The sequence below is a fragment of the Fukomys damarensis genome, unplaced genomic scaffold (genome assembly GCF_012274545.1).
Source record: "Fukomys damarensis isolate Sample0158 unplaced genomic scaffold, DMR_v1.0_HiC HiC_scaffold_26, whole genome shotgun sequence".
In the NCBI taxonomy this organism is placed as follows: domain Eukaryota; kingdom Metazoa; phylum Chordata; class Mammalia; order Rodentia; family Bathyergidae; genus Fukomys; species Fukomys damarensis.
Genome location: NW_022900938.1, coordinates 13,843,892 through 13,857,423, shown reverse-complemented (window position 1 = coordinate 13,857,423; position 13,532 = coordinate 13,843,892). Strand labels below are relative to the sequence as shown.

The window sequence follows — 13,532 nt, the reverse complement described above, 5'->3', positions numbered from 1 at the left end:
TTGAATGTAGGTACAAGATCCCAACAGTGAATGTAACTGTACTGTATCCCTAAAATGTACCAATAAACTCAATTAAAGCTGAAAAAAAATAGCTTGGTCTACATGAAGAGTGTGAGACTAGAGTAATAACATTGGTGTTTATGTCACTTGGATTCACTGTGTTTCTTTTTCTTAGTTTATAAAATGTTTATTTTTTCCCCACCCCTATATTATTTTTTGTGGTAAGACAAAAATACTTAATTACAAGCCTTTAGAGATAATCATCCTGAACCCTTTATATGTCAGAGAGGTAAAGTATGTGTAAGTAAGTTGGCCACAGAGTTGTCACAGCTGAAGCCCATATAATAGGTCTTTTGACCATTCATCCGTTTTAGGTAAAGCAGTGTCAGATTCTTTAAGTACTTTAACTGAATGACAGTATTTCACAGTGAACTAGTTCACATGAACAGTAACTAATGGTTAACTTTTAAGTAGCTGAAGTTTTTTGTTACTCATGTCTATTTCTTTTTTTTAATTAATTATTTATTTATTTTCCTCATTGAGTTTATTGGTACATTTTAGGTATACAGTATAGTTACATTCATCATTGGGATCTTGTATCTTTACATGACAGGCCTTAGTTCTAAATATTAAAGAATTGTATTTATGTATTAAGCAATTCTGAGTGTAATTTAATCTTTGTGGCTTATAAATTTGTTATGAACATACTGTAAGTATATTCAGACTTATACTACATACTAGGAATTGTATTTGGTGCTGGTATATTCACATTAGTAAGCAAAATAGACATGTTGTCCTTAAAATTGTAGCTGTGCAATTGAGAAATTATTGTATTGTTCTATGACAGATATTCACAGAGGGTAGAGGACTGTTTTGGGTTATGGGAACTAACAGTTTTGGACTTCATTTCTAGCTTCCTGTCCAGTTTTCCCCAATGCTTTTCTCTTTTTGTCTTTGCTGATTTTTCAGTGTTAGGAGATTCTTGTGGACTGGAGTTGTGTTGAGGTTGTTTGTCGTAACTGAATTGAGATATTTGATGGAGTATTAGATCTCAAATACCAAGAAACATACTGTCTTCTACTATTTGAAAGGTTAATTAGATAAAAATATGCCTCTTTTAATACATGTTTTTGAAGTGTTATGTAATATTGGATAATAGGTGTTAGCTTTATAATAAAAGGAATTGTTTCATTGTTTCTCCAGAGTGTTATGGAAAACAGTGACAGAGGTGCTTTGTTGTCTTCGTCTCTAGCCTTTACACCACCAATCAAAACCTTAGGTACACCAGTGCAGCCTGGAAGTACTCCTAGGATTTCCACCATGAGGCCTCTTGCTACAGCATACAAAGCTTCTACTAGTGACTACCAGGTATTTAAAGGATTGGATTAAAAAAATGTACTAAAAGGCTGAGAGCATACCATGTTTAGCGGTTTCACTGGATTGATCGGTGTATTATTCATTATTTCCTGCTGCAATGACTGGCTTGATGAAACCTTTAAACTTCTTGAATTTTCAAAATAAAGGTAGAATCTCACCTGATTAGAAGGTTGCCTTGAACTTTTAAAATACCAAGGCTGGGGTTGTGGCTCTGGAAGAGCGCTTGCCTAGCATATACAGTGCTTGGGCTTGATCCCTAACACCATACAGTTTGTTTTTCATAGGTATTCTTAAAACATTCTGAAAGCTTTTTTTCTACTATATTTGTATATGTACAGACTGTCTTCTGGGGGCCAGGGACTTAGCTTAGAAGCTCCTGCCTGGCAAACGTGAGGTCCTGAGTTCAGTCCCTGGCATCAAAAAAAAACAAAACAAACAAAAACAAAACAGACTTCTGTACACATTGCTGGTATGATGCAGCTTTAAATTCAATTCAGTTGCCTAAAACTGATGGTATCACAAGTGAAAAATCTTGGGTGGAATAGTCTTGGTTTTGAAAAAAGACATTTGCTAGCTTTTATTTTAATAGATGAAAAAACTTATTTCAAAAGTTTTTAAAAGCTAATTGTATTTTTTGAAGAATGATAAAAGAATTGTGGTTCTCACTGAATATATTATTGTCTCCTTGTAATTCTCCAAGAGTTCGGCTTTGTCGGCTGCAAACACAGGTCCAGAATATGAGCATATAAAATACTTGTGTTCTAGTAAGGCAAGTAGTGGCTATTTAGGTTTTGTTTTTGTTTGTTTGTTTTTGTAATAGGGATCAATCAGGACCTTGTGCTTGCAAGGCAGTTGTGGTGCCACTGAGCTAAATCCTGTCTGTCAATGTTTAATAGTTTGTTTCTCCTAAAATTTAGAGATCATTGTATTACTTGTTTTCCCAAACCTGTTTGAATTCCCCATTTGTTGTATTTTTCAGTTTTCTAATTTAATGAACAGATATTTTTACCTTGTCAAGGAATGAGATTTTATCCCTTTTAAAAGCATTAGGATATTTTATGTTGTAATCTATAAAATATGTAATTTAGTGTGATAAATGTATTTTTGAATTTCACTTTTAAAGCAGCTTTTAAATTGTAAAACTGACTATCACTGATGGAACCGTAACTTAATTTGCATGTGTTTGTGTTTTTTCGTAGGTTATTTCTGACAGACAAACGCCAAAAAAAGATGAAAGTCTTGTATCCAAAGCAATGGAATACATGTTCGGTTGGTAGTATGATAGGAACTAAGAACTACCAAGGAGGAGGTTGCTACACTAAAAGCAGCTCCCCAAGCACCGCCAGTTTCCTTCGGTTAGTTGTATAACCACTCAGGGCAGTTCTGGCTAGCTGTCTCATACTTTTTCTAGAAGCCTTTTTCTGTAAGGATACAGCCTGTCACTAACTCGCATTTTAAAAGATGCTTGAGATACTTTTCAAAGGAAACTAAAAATTCCTGTAGATCGGATTTTGTGCTCTCTGTGATAGTGCATGCTGACACACAAAAACCAGCATCGATTACTGTAAATTAAATGATTGAACTTGTGGGATGCTCTGTGGTCTTTGTGAGAAGATGGGTGAATTTCATGAAGTTGCTTGTATCAAGGCACAATGATTATAATTAGTTTGAATTATGGTCTTTTAGATAGTATTTAATATTTTAATTATCTTTGTATATGTCCTGTCTTGAATTATCATCCTTTGGTGTTTTAAAACCCATTCTTTTAAAAATACTACTAATAAAACTTCTTGATTAAAAAACTTTGCCAATTATATGTATTGAATATTTTTCATAAGGGTGATATATTATTTTTACAAAAGGTTTTAGGTGTCCAGTGGAGTAGAGAAAATAATAATTTTCACAGACCTGTAATCCAGCTTCATTTATCATTAAGTTTTGCCATAGTTGGTTCTTTTGTTTAACACACTCATGAGACCATAATTTGTGTGCCTCGCTGCTAGGGTGCTTGAACCACTGGGGGCACATGCTGTCCCTGCAAGGACTGTACCACCAGGAGCACAGGCCGCCCACGGAACAGTCACGTGTGTGCCACCAGTGGTTCATATTGTTTTTTTGGGTTTTGTTTTGTTTTGTTTTGAGACAGGGTCTCCCTATGTAGTTGAGACTGATCTGGAACTCACTATGTAGCCCAGGCTGGTCTCGAACTCACAGTGATCCTCCTGCCTCAGCCTCCCGAGTGTTGGCATTACAGGCGTGCGCCATCACGCCCAGCTTCCAGTGGTTCATGTTGACAGGGACATGTTAGAGTACATCTCAGATGAAATTTTAATCTAAATACTGGAGAGTTTATTTTAAAAAATGAACATTTCATAGTACCAGTATATTATTCAACAGTTAATAATTTCTTAATATTTAATATTCCATAGATTTAAAAATTTCTTAGTTATCTCCAAAATGAAGTACTAATGTTTGGTTTTTTCAAACCACAATCTAAACTATGTCTGCGTAATGTACTTTTAAAAAATTTTGTTGTTTTTCCTAAGTACCTTAAAATGTAAACGAGTTCCCTCTCTAACCCCCTCCATCCAGCAGACTATGTATGACTTTTTGAAGGAGCCATGTGATTTGCACATAGTGTCTCACAGTCTGAATTTAGTCAGTTGCTTCCTTGTTCAACTTGTCATTTATTTATTCCTTACCTCAGAAGTCAGGGCTAGAGAGGATTAATTAGCTTCTCGTTTTGTGTTTGCAGAAGATACTTGTTAGTAGTATAGTGTACTTTATATTACATTAAGACAAGTGGTATATAGCTAGTTGTCTCACTTTTAATTATGCTTAGCTTGATCACTGGGCAATGAGTAGAAGCCTGACACTTCCATTGGAAAGTTCCCTACAACCTTTATACACATTGTTTTAAAAAGCCTGTATTAAAAAAAAAAAAGCTGCATTGATGTACTTGCCTGAATCAGTTATTTCACGAAGGACTGTAAAATGGTGATTTCTCCCCAAATTTGTCATTACCTTTGCATGTACATGGTGGAATTTCCTTGTGTAGAAGAACCTTGCTCTACTCTGGCTGTTAGGTTACCAACGTATACATTCACACAGAATGGCGGCTGGATACCTAGCTCCTTTCCCCTTAGCAGCTTTCAGAGTGATGCTTGGTGCCTTGACAGCTGCAGTGGTGTCTTATGATCTTAAACAAATTTTGTCTTGTTTCTGTTTCTGATATCACTGTTTTTTTCTTAGTATGTGGTACCGGGGATCAAACTCGGGTCCTTATGCTTTTGAGGTAGGCGGTGGAAACACTGAGCTAAATCCCCAGCTCTATACATTGGTGATCTTTAAAATGCACTGTTGCAGTCAGTTACGATCATTGTCCTTTTATTCAAATTAGCCCCCCCCAGTAAGAATATATCAAAGTGGCTCTTATGAGAAAGAGGTTTTTAATGGAAATGGCATTTGACTCTGGTACATGTATTCATAGTCTGCATCACCTTTTCATACATTTTTAAAAGAATAACTAAAACCACTTATTATGTGGAAGGTTTTGCTGTGTTTCTTAAATCACATCAGACTACAGTGGAATAATTCAGTTTTCTGAGATGAAGTGGTGTAAGGGATGTCCTGGCATGGATGACAATCTGTTTACCATTACATTTAGAGAGCATTTTTTATCATAAACCTGCATTGCACTTTTTCTCTTCCAACTTAATACAGGGTTATATTTTATGTCCTGTTTCGTTACATGCAGGACTCAATTATTCAAGGTAAAACTGGCTATTAATTTCCCTTAAGAAAACTTTTTTTGGATGGTGCATGTGTGCACACATTTTTTGTCAAAGGGCTAGGTGGTGGTGGTTGTTTTCTTCTTTTTTTGTGAGGCAAGGTCTCCCTTTGTAAGTTCAGGCTGGCCCTGAACCTACTGTCTTGCCCAGGCTGGCCTTGAACTCTTGTGATCCTCCTGTGTCATCCTCCCGAGTGCTGGGATTACAGGCGTGTGCCACCACGACCAGCTAATTGTTTTTTTTTTGGAGGGTATATTTTATTTCCATAGGGCTTCTTGGAACATGAAGTTTGTTCTCTGGCTAAAAAAAGATTTGTTTGCTAATATTTGAGTTTCATCTTCCCTCGATATCTTACTCATTTTTGTGTCTATCACATCAATTATTTAAAATGTTCCAGGGCTGGGGATTTAGCTCAGTGGTACTGCTCTTGCCTCGCAAGTTCAAGGTCCCGAGTTTGATCCCAGGTACCAATAAAATATTCCAGAGAAATCTCAGGAAGCAAGCTACTGTATTCAGCACCATTTAAAAAACAAAAAAGGAGATAGAAATAAGATTCCTGTAAAGCTAGAAAGGCCCAGAACCATACCTAGGAAAAGTTCAGAAAAGCCCATTGACACAGAAACTAAAGTTGTCGTCACAGTGAGTTACAAAAAGAACAGAGGACAAAGAACAACACCATCCTCAGCACACCAAAGAGGCAAGCCCATAAAATATATAAAAACTATGACTTAGCCCTTAAAATTGATTGTAAGATGTTTATAAATTGATGCAGGATGTGAATTATAATAATCAGAATGTGAAAAAATGTGAGAAAAAAATTAGAAAAAGGAAAATTACTCAAATTTAAACCAGAATAAATGCAGAGCAGCAACAGGAAATGCTTTAAAGGAAATAGATAAAAATGGAAGCTTGTGAGCAGGGAGTGAAGCTCAGTGGTAGAGTGCTTGCCAGCAAAACAACAGTTGTAATAATGGAGGATGACTAGGAGTCAGAAAAGAGACAAAAAGGATTAGGAGAATGAGATTTTATTTTATTTTATTTTTTTTCTGGTACTGGCGATCAAACTTGGGTCCTTGTGCTTGCGAGGCAGGCAGTGGCACCACCGAGCTAACTCCCTGGCCCTAGGAGAATGATATTTTGGAAACAAAAACATACTTCATGTGTATAAAATATGGAGAGTCTTGGCTGGAACAAGCAGGGGATTTAGAATTACCTCCTGAGGAAGCATTCTCCTTAACCTGGGAAAACCAAAAGCGAGACATAAACTTGGTATTTGGCTGTCTAGGCAAAATCAGTCAGTGACTTACAAGAGCAAGAATTAAACTGCAGCACTATGCCAGGGGAAGAACAAAGTTAACATCTTTTGCAGGGCATGGTATCACACACCTGTAATCTAGGTATTTTGGAGGCTGAGGCAGGAGGATCACAAGTTCAGGGCCAACCTGGGCACAGGAGCAAGACCTTGTTTCAGAATAAAATGAAAAGGGCTTAAGATGTGTCTCAGTAATAGATGTTTGCATTGTGTGTGTGAGGCCCTGGGTTCAACTTCTGATAACCACCACCAAAAACAAAACAAAAAGAAGCAGCAAATTTTATTTCCCTGCTCTGTGGTGTTACTATTCTCCATTAATTATTGCTGTTGTCTGTATTGTGTCCATTTTGTTATTTTTGGGCTTGGGGTTTTGTTATGCATACTGTTGGGTAGTCTTTTGAGTATGTCTGCTTTACTTGGTTTATGTGTTAAGTCTTATTTATTTCTGGTCTGATTGCTCTATATTCATTATTGAATAGGATTTGTTTTCCCCTTTAATTCTACTATATTTTATTTCATGTGTTTGATATTCTGTCATGTAGAGGAATGTTTATAATTGTTGCATCTTACTGTATTGAACGTTTTATTATATAATATCTTTGTCTCTTGGTAACCTTTTTTGATTTTTTTGTTCAGTATTAGTATGGACACGCCTACTCTTGATTACTATTTAAAAGTAATAATCTCTCTTTTCTATTCTTTTATTTTTCAGTCTGTTTTATCTTTGAATCTAAAGTGAGTACAGCATGTAGCTGGATCTAGTGTTTTGATCTATTTTTCAATCTGTCTTGTGGCTGGGAAGTTTAATCCATTTTCATTTAAAGTAATTGCTAATAAGCAAAGATTTGTTTCTATTCTTTTGCTATTTGTTTTCTATACCTCTCTTGTGTAGTTGAGTTTTTGGTAATATAATGTTTAAATTATTTTTTTCATTTCTTTGTATTCTTTAGCTCTTTTTTTGTGTTTGCTATGGGGATTACCTTTACTATCTTAAAATGTAACTCAAATTTATACCAGTCTAACTTAAACAGCCTGTAAACACTTATCTTTTACAGCTCTGTTCTTAACATGTTTCCAATTATTACCAAATTACAGTTTATGTATCACCATGCCCCCAAACAAACTAGTAATTCTTTTAAATACATTGATCTCAAGTTATGTAGAAAACAATGTGAAATTATAACTCAAAGTTACAGTAATTCTAGGTTTTAGACAAATAGTTTTTTAAAATGTAGGCATTTCTTAAATCATGTAGAGAACAGAAAATAAAGGTACAACTGCTATTACAGTACCATCAACTGTGTTGTTGAGATTTTAAAATTCTTTTTATGACTGTGAAGTACTCATGTTCTTTCATTTCACCCTGGAGGAATTCATGTGGAGTAGATCCAGTGGAAACAACCTCTCTTAGCTTTGATTTGCAAAGGTCTTAATTTTTCCCTTCCTTTTGAAGGATAGAGGATTCTTGTTTGTCAGTTTAGTTTTCTTTTAGTACGTCAGACATAACAGCCTACTTCCTTCTGGCCTCCCAAGTTTCTGATGAGACACCTACTGGTAATCTTATTGAAGATCCTGGTTTTGTAATGAATTGCTTCTCTTGGCCTCTTTTAGGAAGCTTTGTCTTTAGAAAGTTGAATGTACTGTGTGGTGGTGTTCCTCTTTGAGTTTGTTGCTTTACTTAAATGTTTATACAGTTACTTCTCATCTTACCCTCTGGTTGTGTCTTGAAAACTACATCATAAGATGAAAATATAAGTAAAAATGCATTCAACACACTTTACCTACGAAACATACTGTTTTAGTATCAGAGTATGCTATAGAATATCAGTTGTTTACCCTTGTGATCCTGTGGCTGAGTGCGAGCTGTGACTACTTGCTGTTAGCCAGCATTAAAAGAGTGTCGTAACACATACTACTAGCCTTGGAGATCAAAATTTAAGAAATGTATACATGTTTGGTACTAGGGATCGAACTCAGGACCTTGTGCTTGTGAGGTAGGGGCAGTGCCCCTGAGCTAAATCCCTGGCCTTCAGAATTCAAAATTTAAAGAAGGTTTGTTCTGAATATGTGCTATTTTCATACTCTTGTAAAGTTGAAGATTGTCTTAGTTTAACCATCCTAAGATGGGAACTATTATTATTTTTTAAAATCAAATTTGGGAAGTTTTTGGCCATTACCCTAGCTGTCTTCTTTCTTTTCCTCCTGAGACTTCCCAGTACATTTGTTGGTTCCTTTGATAGTGCACCATACATACTCTAGGCTCCTTTCACCTTTTCTTCATTGCTTTTTCTTTGAAACAGGGTTTTGCTGTGTAGCCCAGGATAGCCTCGAACTCATGGTGATCCTTTTGCCTTAGCATCCTGAATTCCAGGATTACAGGTGTGCACCATCATGCCCTAGTTTTTCTATCTGCTTTTCAGTTTTGATAATTTCTGGTGTTATGCTCATTGAATCTTATGTTTGGTCAAATCTGCTTTCAGATCCCTCAGCACCTTTAAGTAACAGTTTCTCCTGGATGCTTTTTAGGTTTTCTTTTGTTCTTTCCATTTTTAATACATCTTTTTTTCTTTCCTTTCCCTATTCATTTTTCCTTCTTTGAGTATCATTAAGAGAGCTACCTCACAGTCTTTGTATAATATTAGGTCTTTCAGGAACAGTTTCTGTTAACTTATTTCCTTTGAATGGGTTGTACTCCTGTTGTTTGTTTGCTTTATGATTTTTTTGTTACTGAAAACTGGTAATTTGAATCTAATACTGTATTAACCCTAGAACTCAGTTTTTCCCACTTCCTCACAATTTCCTGCCTTTTTTCCTTCCCTCAGGTTGTAAACATAATCTTTTCTCAGGTCTTTTTGAGTGTGTGCCCTTTTTTCCACATGTGTGTATACAATCAGTTTTGAATGTCCTACACTTTAATGTTTGGATATTAAAGGGGAAAGAGAGAAGAGAAAGAGGGTGCCTGCCTTCTACTTTCTCTTTCCCCAGAGATCATTTGATTTGTAGAGAGGAGGACTTGCAGCAATGCAGAGAAGTACATCTCTTCTTCATCCTTCTGTGAGAAGAAATAGCAACCAGAACACAGGTCCTCCATATTTGTTTTTTGTTTTGTTTTTTTCTTTTATTGAGTTTATTGGTACATTTAGGTCCTCCATATTTGAAGGACAGGGTCCTTTCTTTTTGCCCACCCTGGCTCCCACAAACTGCTAGCTGTAACATGGAATGGGGCTGGGCCTGGGGAATGGGAGACTGGTAATATGTTAGGAGCTGAAATTGACAAAAATTAACAGCGCTTTACTTTCCAAACCTTCCCCTCGTGGTTGCAAACCTTCAATAGACCTCAGAGTTCCAAAATTAGATGTATAGTAGTCCCCTTTATCTGTGATTGTACTTTCCAAGGCTTTAGTTATCTATGATCAACTGGTCAAAAATCCTAGCAATAAACAGTTCACAATTTCCCTTCCTCCCTTTTTCCCTCCTTGTAGTACTGGGGATCAAATCCAGAGAGCACTAAGCTACATAACCTGGCCCTTTTTGTGTTATTTTGAGACATAGTCTTGCCAAATTTCCCAGGCTGGCCTTGTTGCATTCGGCCTGCCTCAGACTTCCAAGTAACTGGAATGGGGCTGGGGATTTGGTTCTACCATTTACCTCACAAGCGTGAGGACCCAAGTTTGATCCCTGGTAACCCCCCCACAAAGTAACTGGAATGATAGGCATGAGCCACTGCATCTGGCATTTCACAAGTTTTAAAGAACTTTTATGGAAATATTGCATTGAAATCTCTATTTGCTGGTTGTACCTAATTTGTAAATTAAACTATTGTAGGTGGTTTGTAGAGGGAAAAAAACAGTATATTTATAGGATTTAGTACAGTTTGTGTTCCATTCAGTAGGGTTCTCTAAACGCATTTCAGGTGTATAAATGGGGACTATTGGGTATCAGATTCTGCTAGTGAGGTTGTTACCCATATAGAGGAACAGACTCTCGGTGCATCCTACTCCAATCTCTTCTTAGAAGCCTTTTGCTACTTATTTCCTGTAGTTCCAGTGAACATGATGTGATAGATAGAGTGGACCAGCACAGTATTAATGAGACTGTCCAGATGATCAAGTTCTCTTTGGCTGTGTTGTGATTTAGCTACTGCGAGACAGACTGGTGCCAAGGCCCCATTTATTGCTTGACTTTCTTATGGTTCTACTTTAATGAACTTTGAGAGTGTTTTGGTTCATCAGTATCAACTAAGCCCCTGTATCTAATATGTGGGTGTTAAAATATGTGGTATTCTTCAGTAATAGTTACTCTGAAAAATGAGGAAGACATGGGAGAATTGCTACTGTATGTATTTGCTGTAACATCAAGAAAACTTCCTCAGCCAGAAGTGGTGTCACATTTTAGTTTGGATCACATAATTGACTACATCTAGAAATTGGGCAGATGATTGTGATATTCTGTGTGGCAATTGACATTAATCTTCTGTGTATTTGCTCGTGAACTTTTAAAATCATATGAAGCAGTACCTTTTCTGGCTTCCCCAACCCCCTGACAGGGTCTTGCTATGTAATACAAGCTCCCTTGAAGTTAGTAAGTAGCCTAAGCTGACTTCAAGCTCACTGATTCAACCTCATAAATGGGAGAGTACAGGCTTGCACCACCACACCTGGCCTCTCTTCCTGCTTTTAAAAAAACATTTAAATTACAAAATAAAATATAAATACACACCATTAAAACATAGCTTAGTAAATTAAAAGGTAAACAACCTTATAAATACTACCTAGTCAAGAGTTAGAATTTTATAAATTATTTCCACGTGTCCTGTTTTAATCTCAGTCCTTTCTCCACTTTTATGGTTTAGATCTAAAATGTCCCCCACAATCTCATGCTGGGAAGTAGGCCTGGTCACTGGGGGTGTGACTTGGAAGAGAGTGTATTGTTGTTCCTTCTCTCCTTCCACGCAACCATTTGATGCCTTTTCTCCACCAGGCCCATTAGCCAGGCTGTTTCTGCCTTGAGGGGAGTTGACCATGGTCTGAGCCCACTGAAACAGCCAAAGTAAACCTTGCCTTTACATTTTGGATGTTGAGTATTTTGTCCCAGCAACAGGACTAATACATCCACAAGATTAAGCACTGCTATGAATTTTTAGTGCTGTTATTTTATCCAAATGTACATACTTAAACTCTGATTTACTTTGCCTCTTTACAAAACATCTTGAGTCAGGTTGGAGATTTAGGTCAATGGTTCTGCCACCTGCCTCACAAGCGAAAGGTCCTGAGTTTGATCCCTGGTATCAAAAAAAAAAAAAAAAGGTTTGAGTCATTCTTAATCTATAGGTTCTTGAGTCCTTTTACTTTTCCAGCTATGTGCTACCTAACACTTTCTGCAATTGATGCATCACATACATATACGGTAGTAACCCCATAGGATTGTATCTAGTGATACCTGTGTTTAGGTACATTCTGTTCTCAGTGAAAAAATCACCTAATAATGCTTTTCCAATAATGTGCCTCAGTCACTAAATGACACATGGCTGTAATTTATTGTTGAAAAATCAGTGTGATTTGATGTATAGACTTTCTGACACTGAGAATTTGCTGAATGCTCTTTCTGCATGTGTTTCTATTCTGTGTACTTTGTAAATTGGAAGCTGGATCTGGAGAATTGGTAGAGTTAAGATTTGATCTCAGATTATAGTTAATACTGTATTCTTCTATCAAAGTTCAGTTATATACTCTCATTTACCAAAAGGTGATAGTTCATTTTTATTTGATAAATATATTTATATATATGATATTATCTCTGGTATTTTGTTAAATAGTCCTATGATTCGTGGAGAAAAAACAGAACATCTACTTGCCAGTTTTTAAGTTAATATAGACTCTAGAGGCGACATAACTTTTGTTTCCTTATCAACTCTTGAAATTAAATACATTTTTATGGTTTCTGCTTATTATAAGCATTGAGCCTCTTTGTTGGCTCAGGTTAAGTCCTGAGTCCTTTGAACTAGACTATAGTAGTTTTGATAGTTTCCTTCATTATCATGACAGAAGTGTTCTGTAGTTGTCTTAATTTTCTCATTGCTGAGACAAAATACTTGACACCCAAAGCTTTGGAAGAAAGCTTTATTTTGGCTCACAGTTTGTAGGGATTTTAGTCCATAGTTGGCTGGCTCCAAGGCAAGGTGGCATCACAGAGGAGAAACAGTTCATGGCGGGCAGAAGGCAGCAAAGCAGCAAGCAGTGAAATAGTTAAGCGAGTGATAAGCAGCAAGCAATGACAGCTGCTCTCCTTTGTACTCTGTCCAGACTACTCGCCCTTAGGGCACATAGCACTCACGCTCAGAGGTGGGCCTTTTAGCCAGGTGTGATGGCGCACACCTGTAATCCCAGCACTCTGGAGGCTGAGGCAGGAGGATCGCTGGGAGTTCGAGACCCGCCTGGGCTACATAGGGAGTTCCAGGTCAGTCTCAACTACATAGTGAGACCCTGTCTCAAAAAACAAAAAACAAACAAACAAACAAACAAAATGTGGGCCTTCTTACTGTCTGTACCCAGAAGTGTGCCAAACCAATCAGTGGATTGATTTAGTAATCACACACCCGTGATCTCGGCACCATACCATCCTAGCATCACATACTCTAGATCCAGCCATCTCTGAAAAGTCCCACCTATGACCATATTAGGTTTTGGGAGGAAAGCTAGATAGAAGCATAACTGTAGTTATTAGGATGTATTTTGTACCCCAAGTCTAGAACCAGCGATGTCTCCAATATGCCTTAGCTCCTTTTTCTCCTTAATGGAAAGTGACTTTTCAGAAAAATCTCTGTCTGGCTGTTTGGGATTGCTTGCTGCTACTAAATTGATTATCATAAATTACTTCATGATCTCATACTAATAGAATTCAAATTAAAGGTTCTAGCTTTTTTAAAAAAAACTTAATTTCTTTTTTATTGTAGTCATATCTTCTGGAATTTTGGTTTTAGAAAGATGGGTAATAGTAATATCAATCATCAATTTTTCCCATGTTATGTACAGAAAACAATTTTTACTGCCTCT

At 36.8% G+C, this 13,532-nt stretch overlaps 1 protein-coding gene across 3 annotated transcripts in view; it reads left to right on the top strand.

Moving 5' to 3' along the window:
* The window catches only part of Nup35 (nucleoporin 35), a 37,730-nt gene extending 34,605 nt beyond the window's left edge, over positions 1 to 3,125 (top strand). For all 3 annotated transcript variants that reach the window (XM_010636810.3, XM_010636811.3, XM_010636812.3), the window contains exons 8-9: positions 1,204 to 1,368; positions 2,577 to 3,125. In XM_010636810.3, the coding sequence (XP_010635112.1) occupies positions 1,204 to 1,368; positions 2,577 to 2,654 (243 nt within the window). In that variant the 3' untranslated portion in view covers positions 2,655 to 3,125. The remainder of the gene's footprint in view (positions 1 to 1,203; positions 1,369 to 2,576) is intronic.
* The last annotated feature ends 10,407 nt before the right edge of the window (positions 3,126 to 13,532 follow it).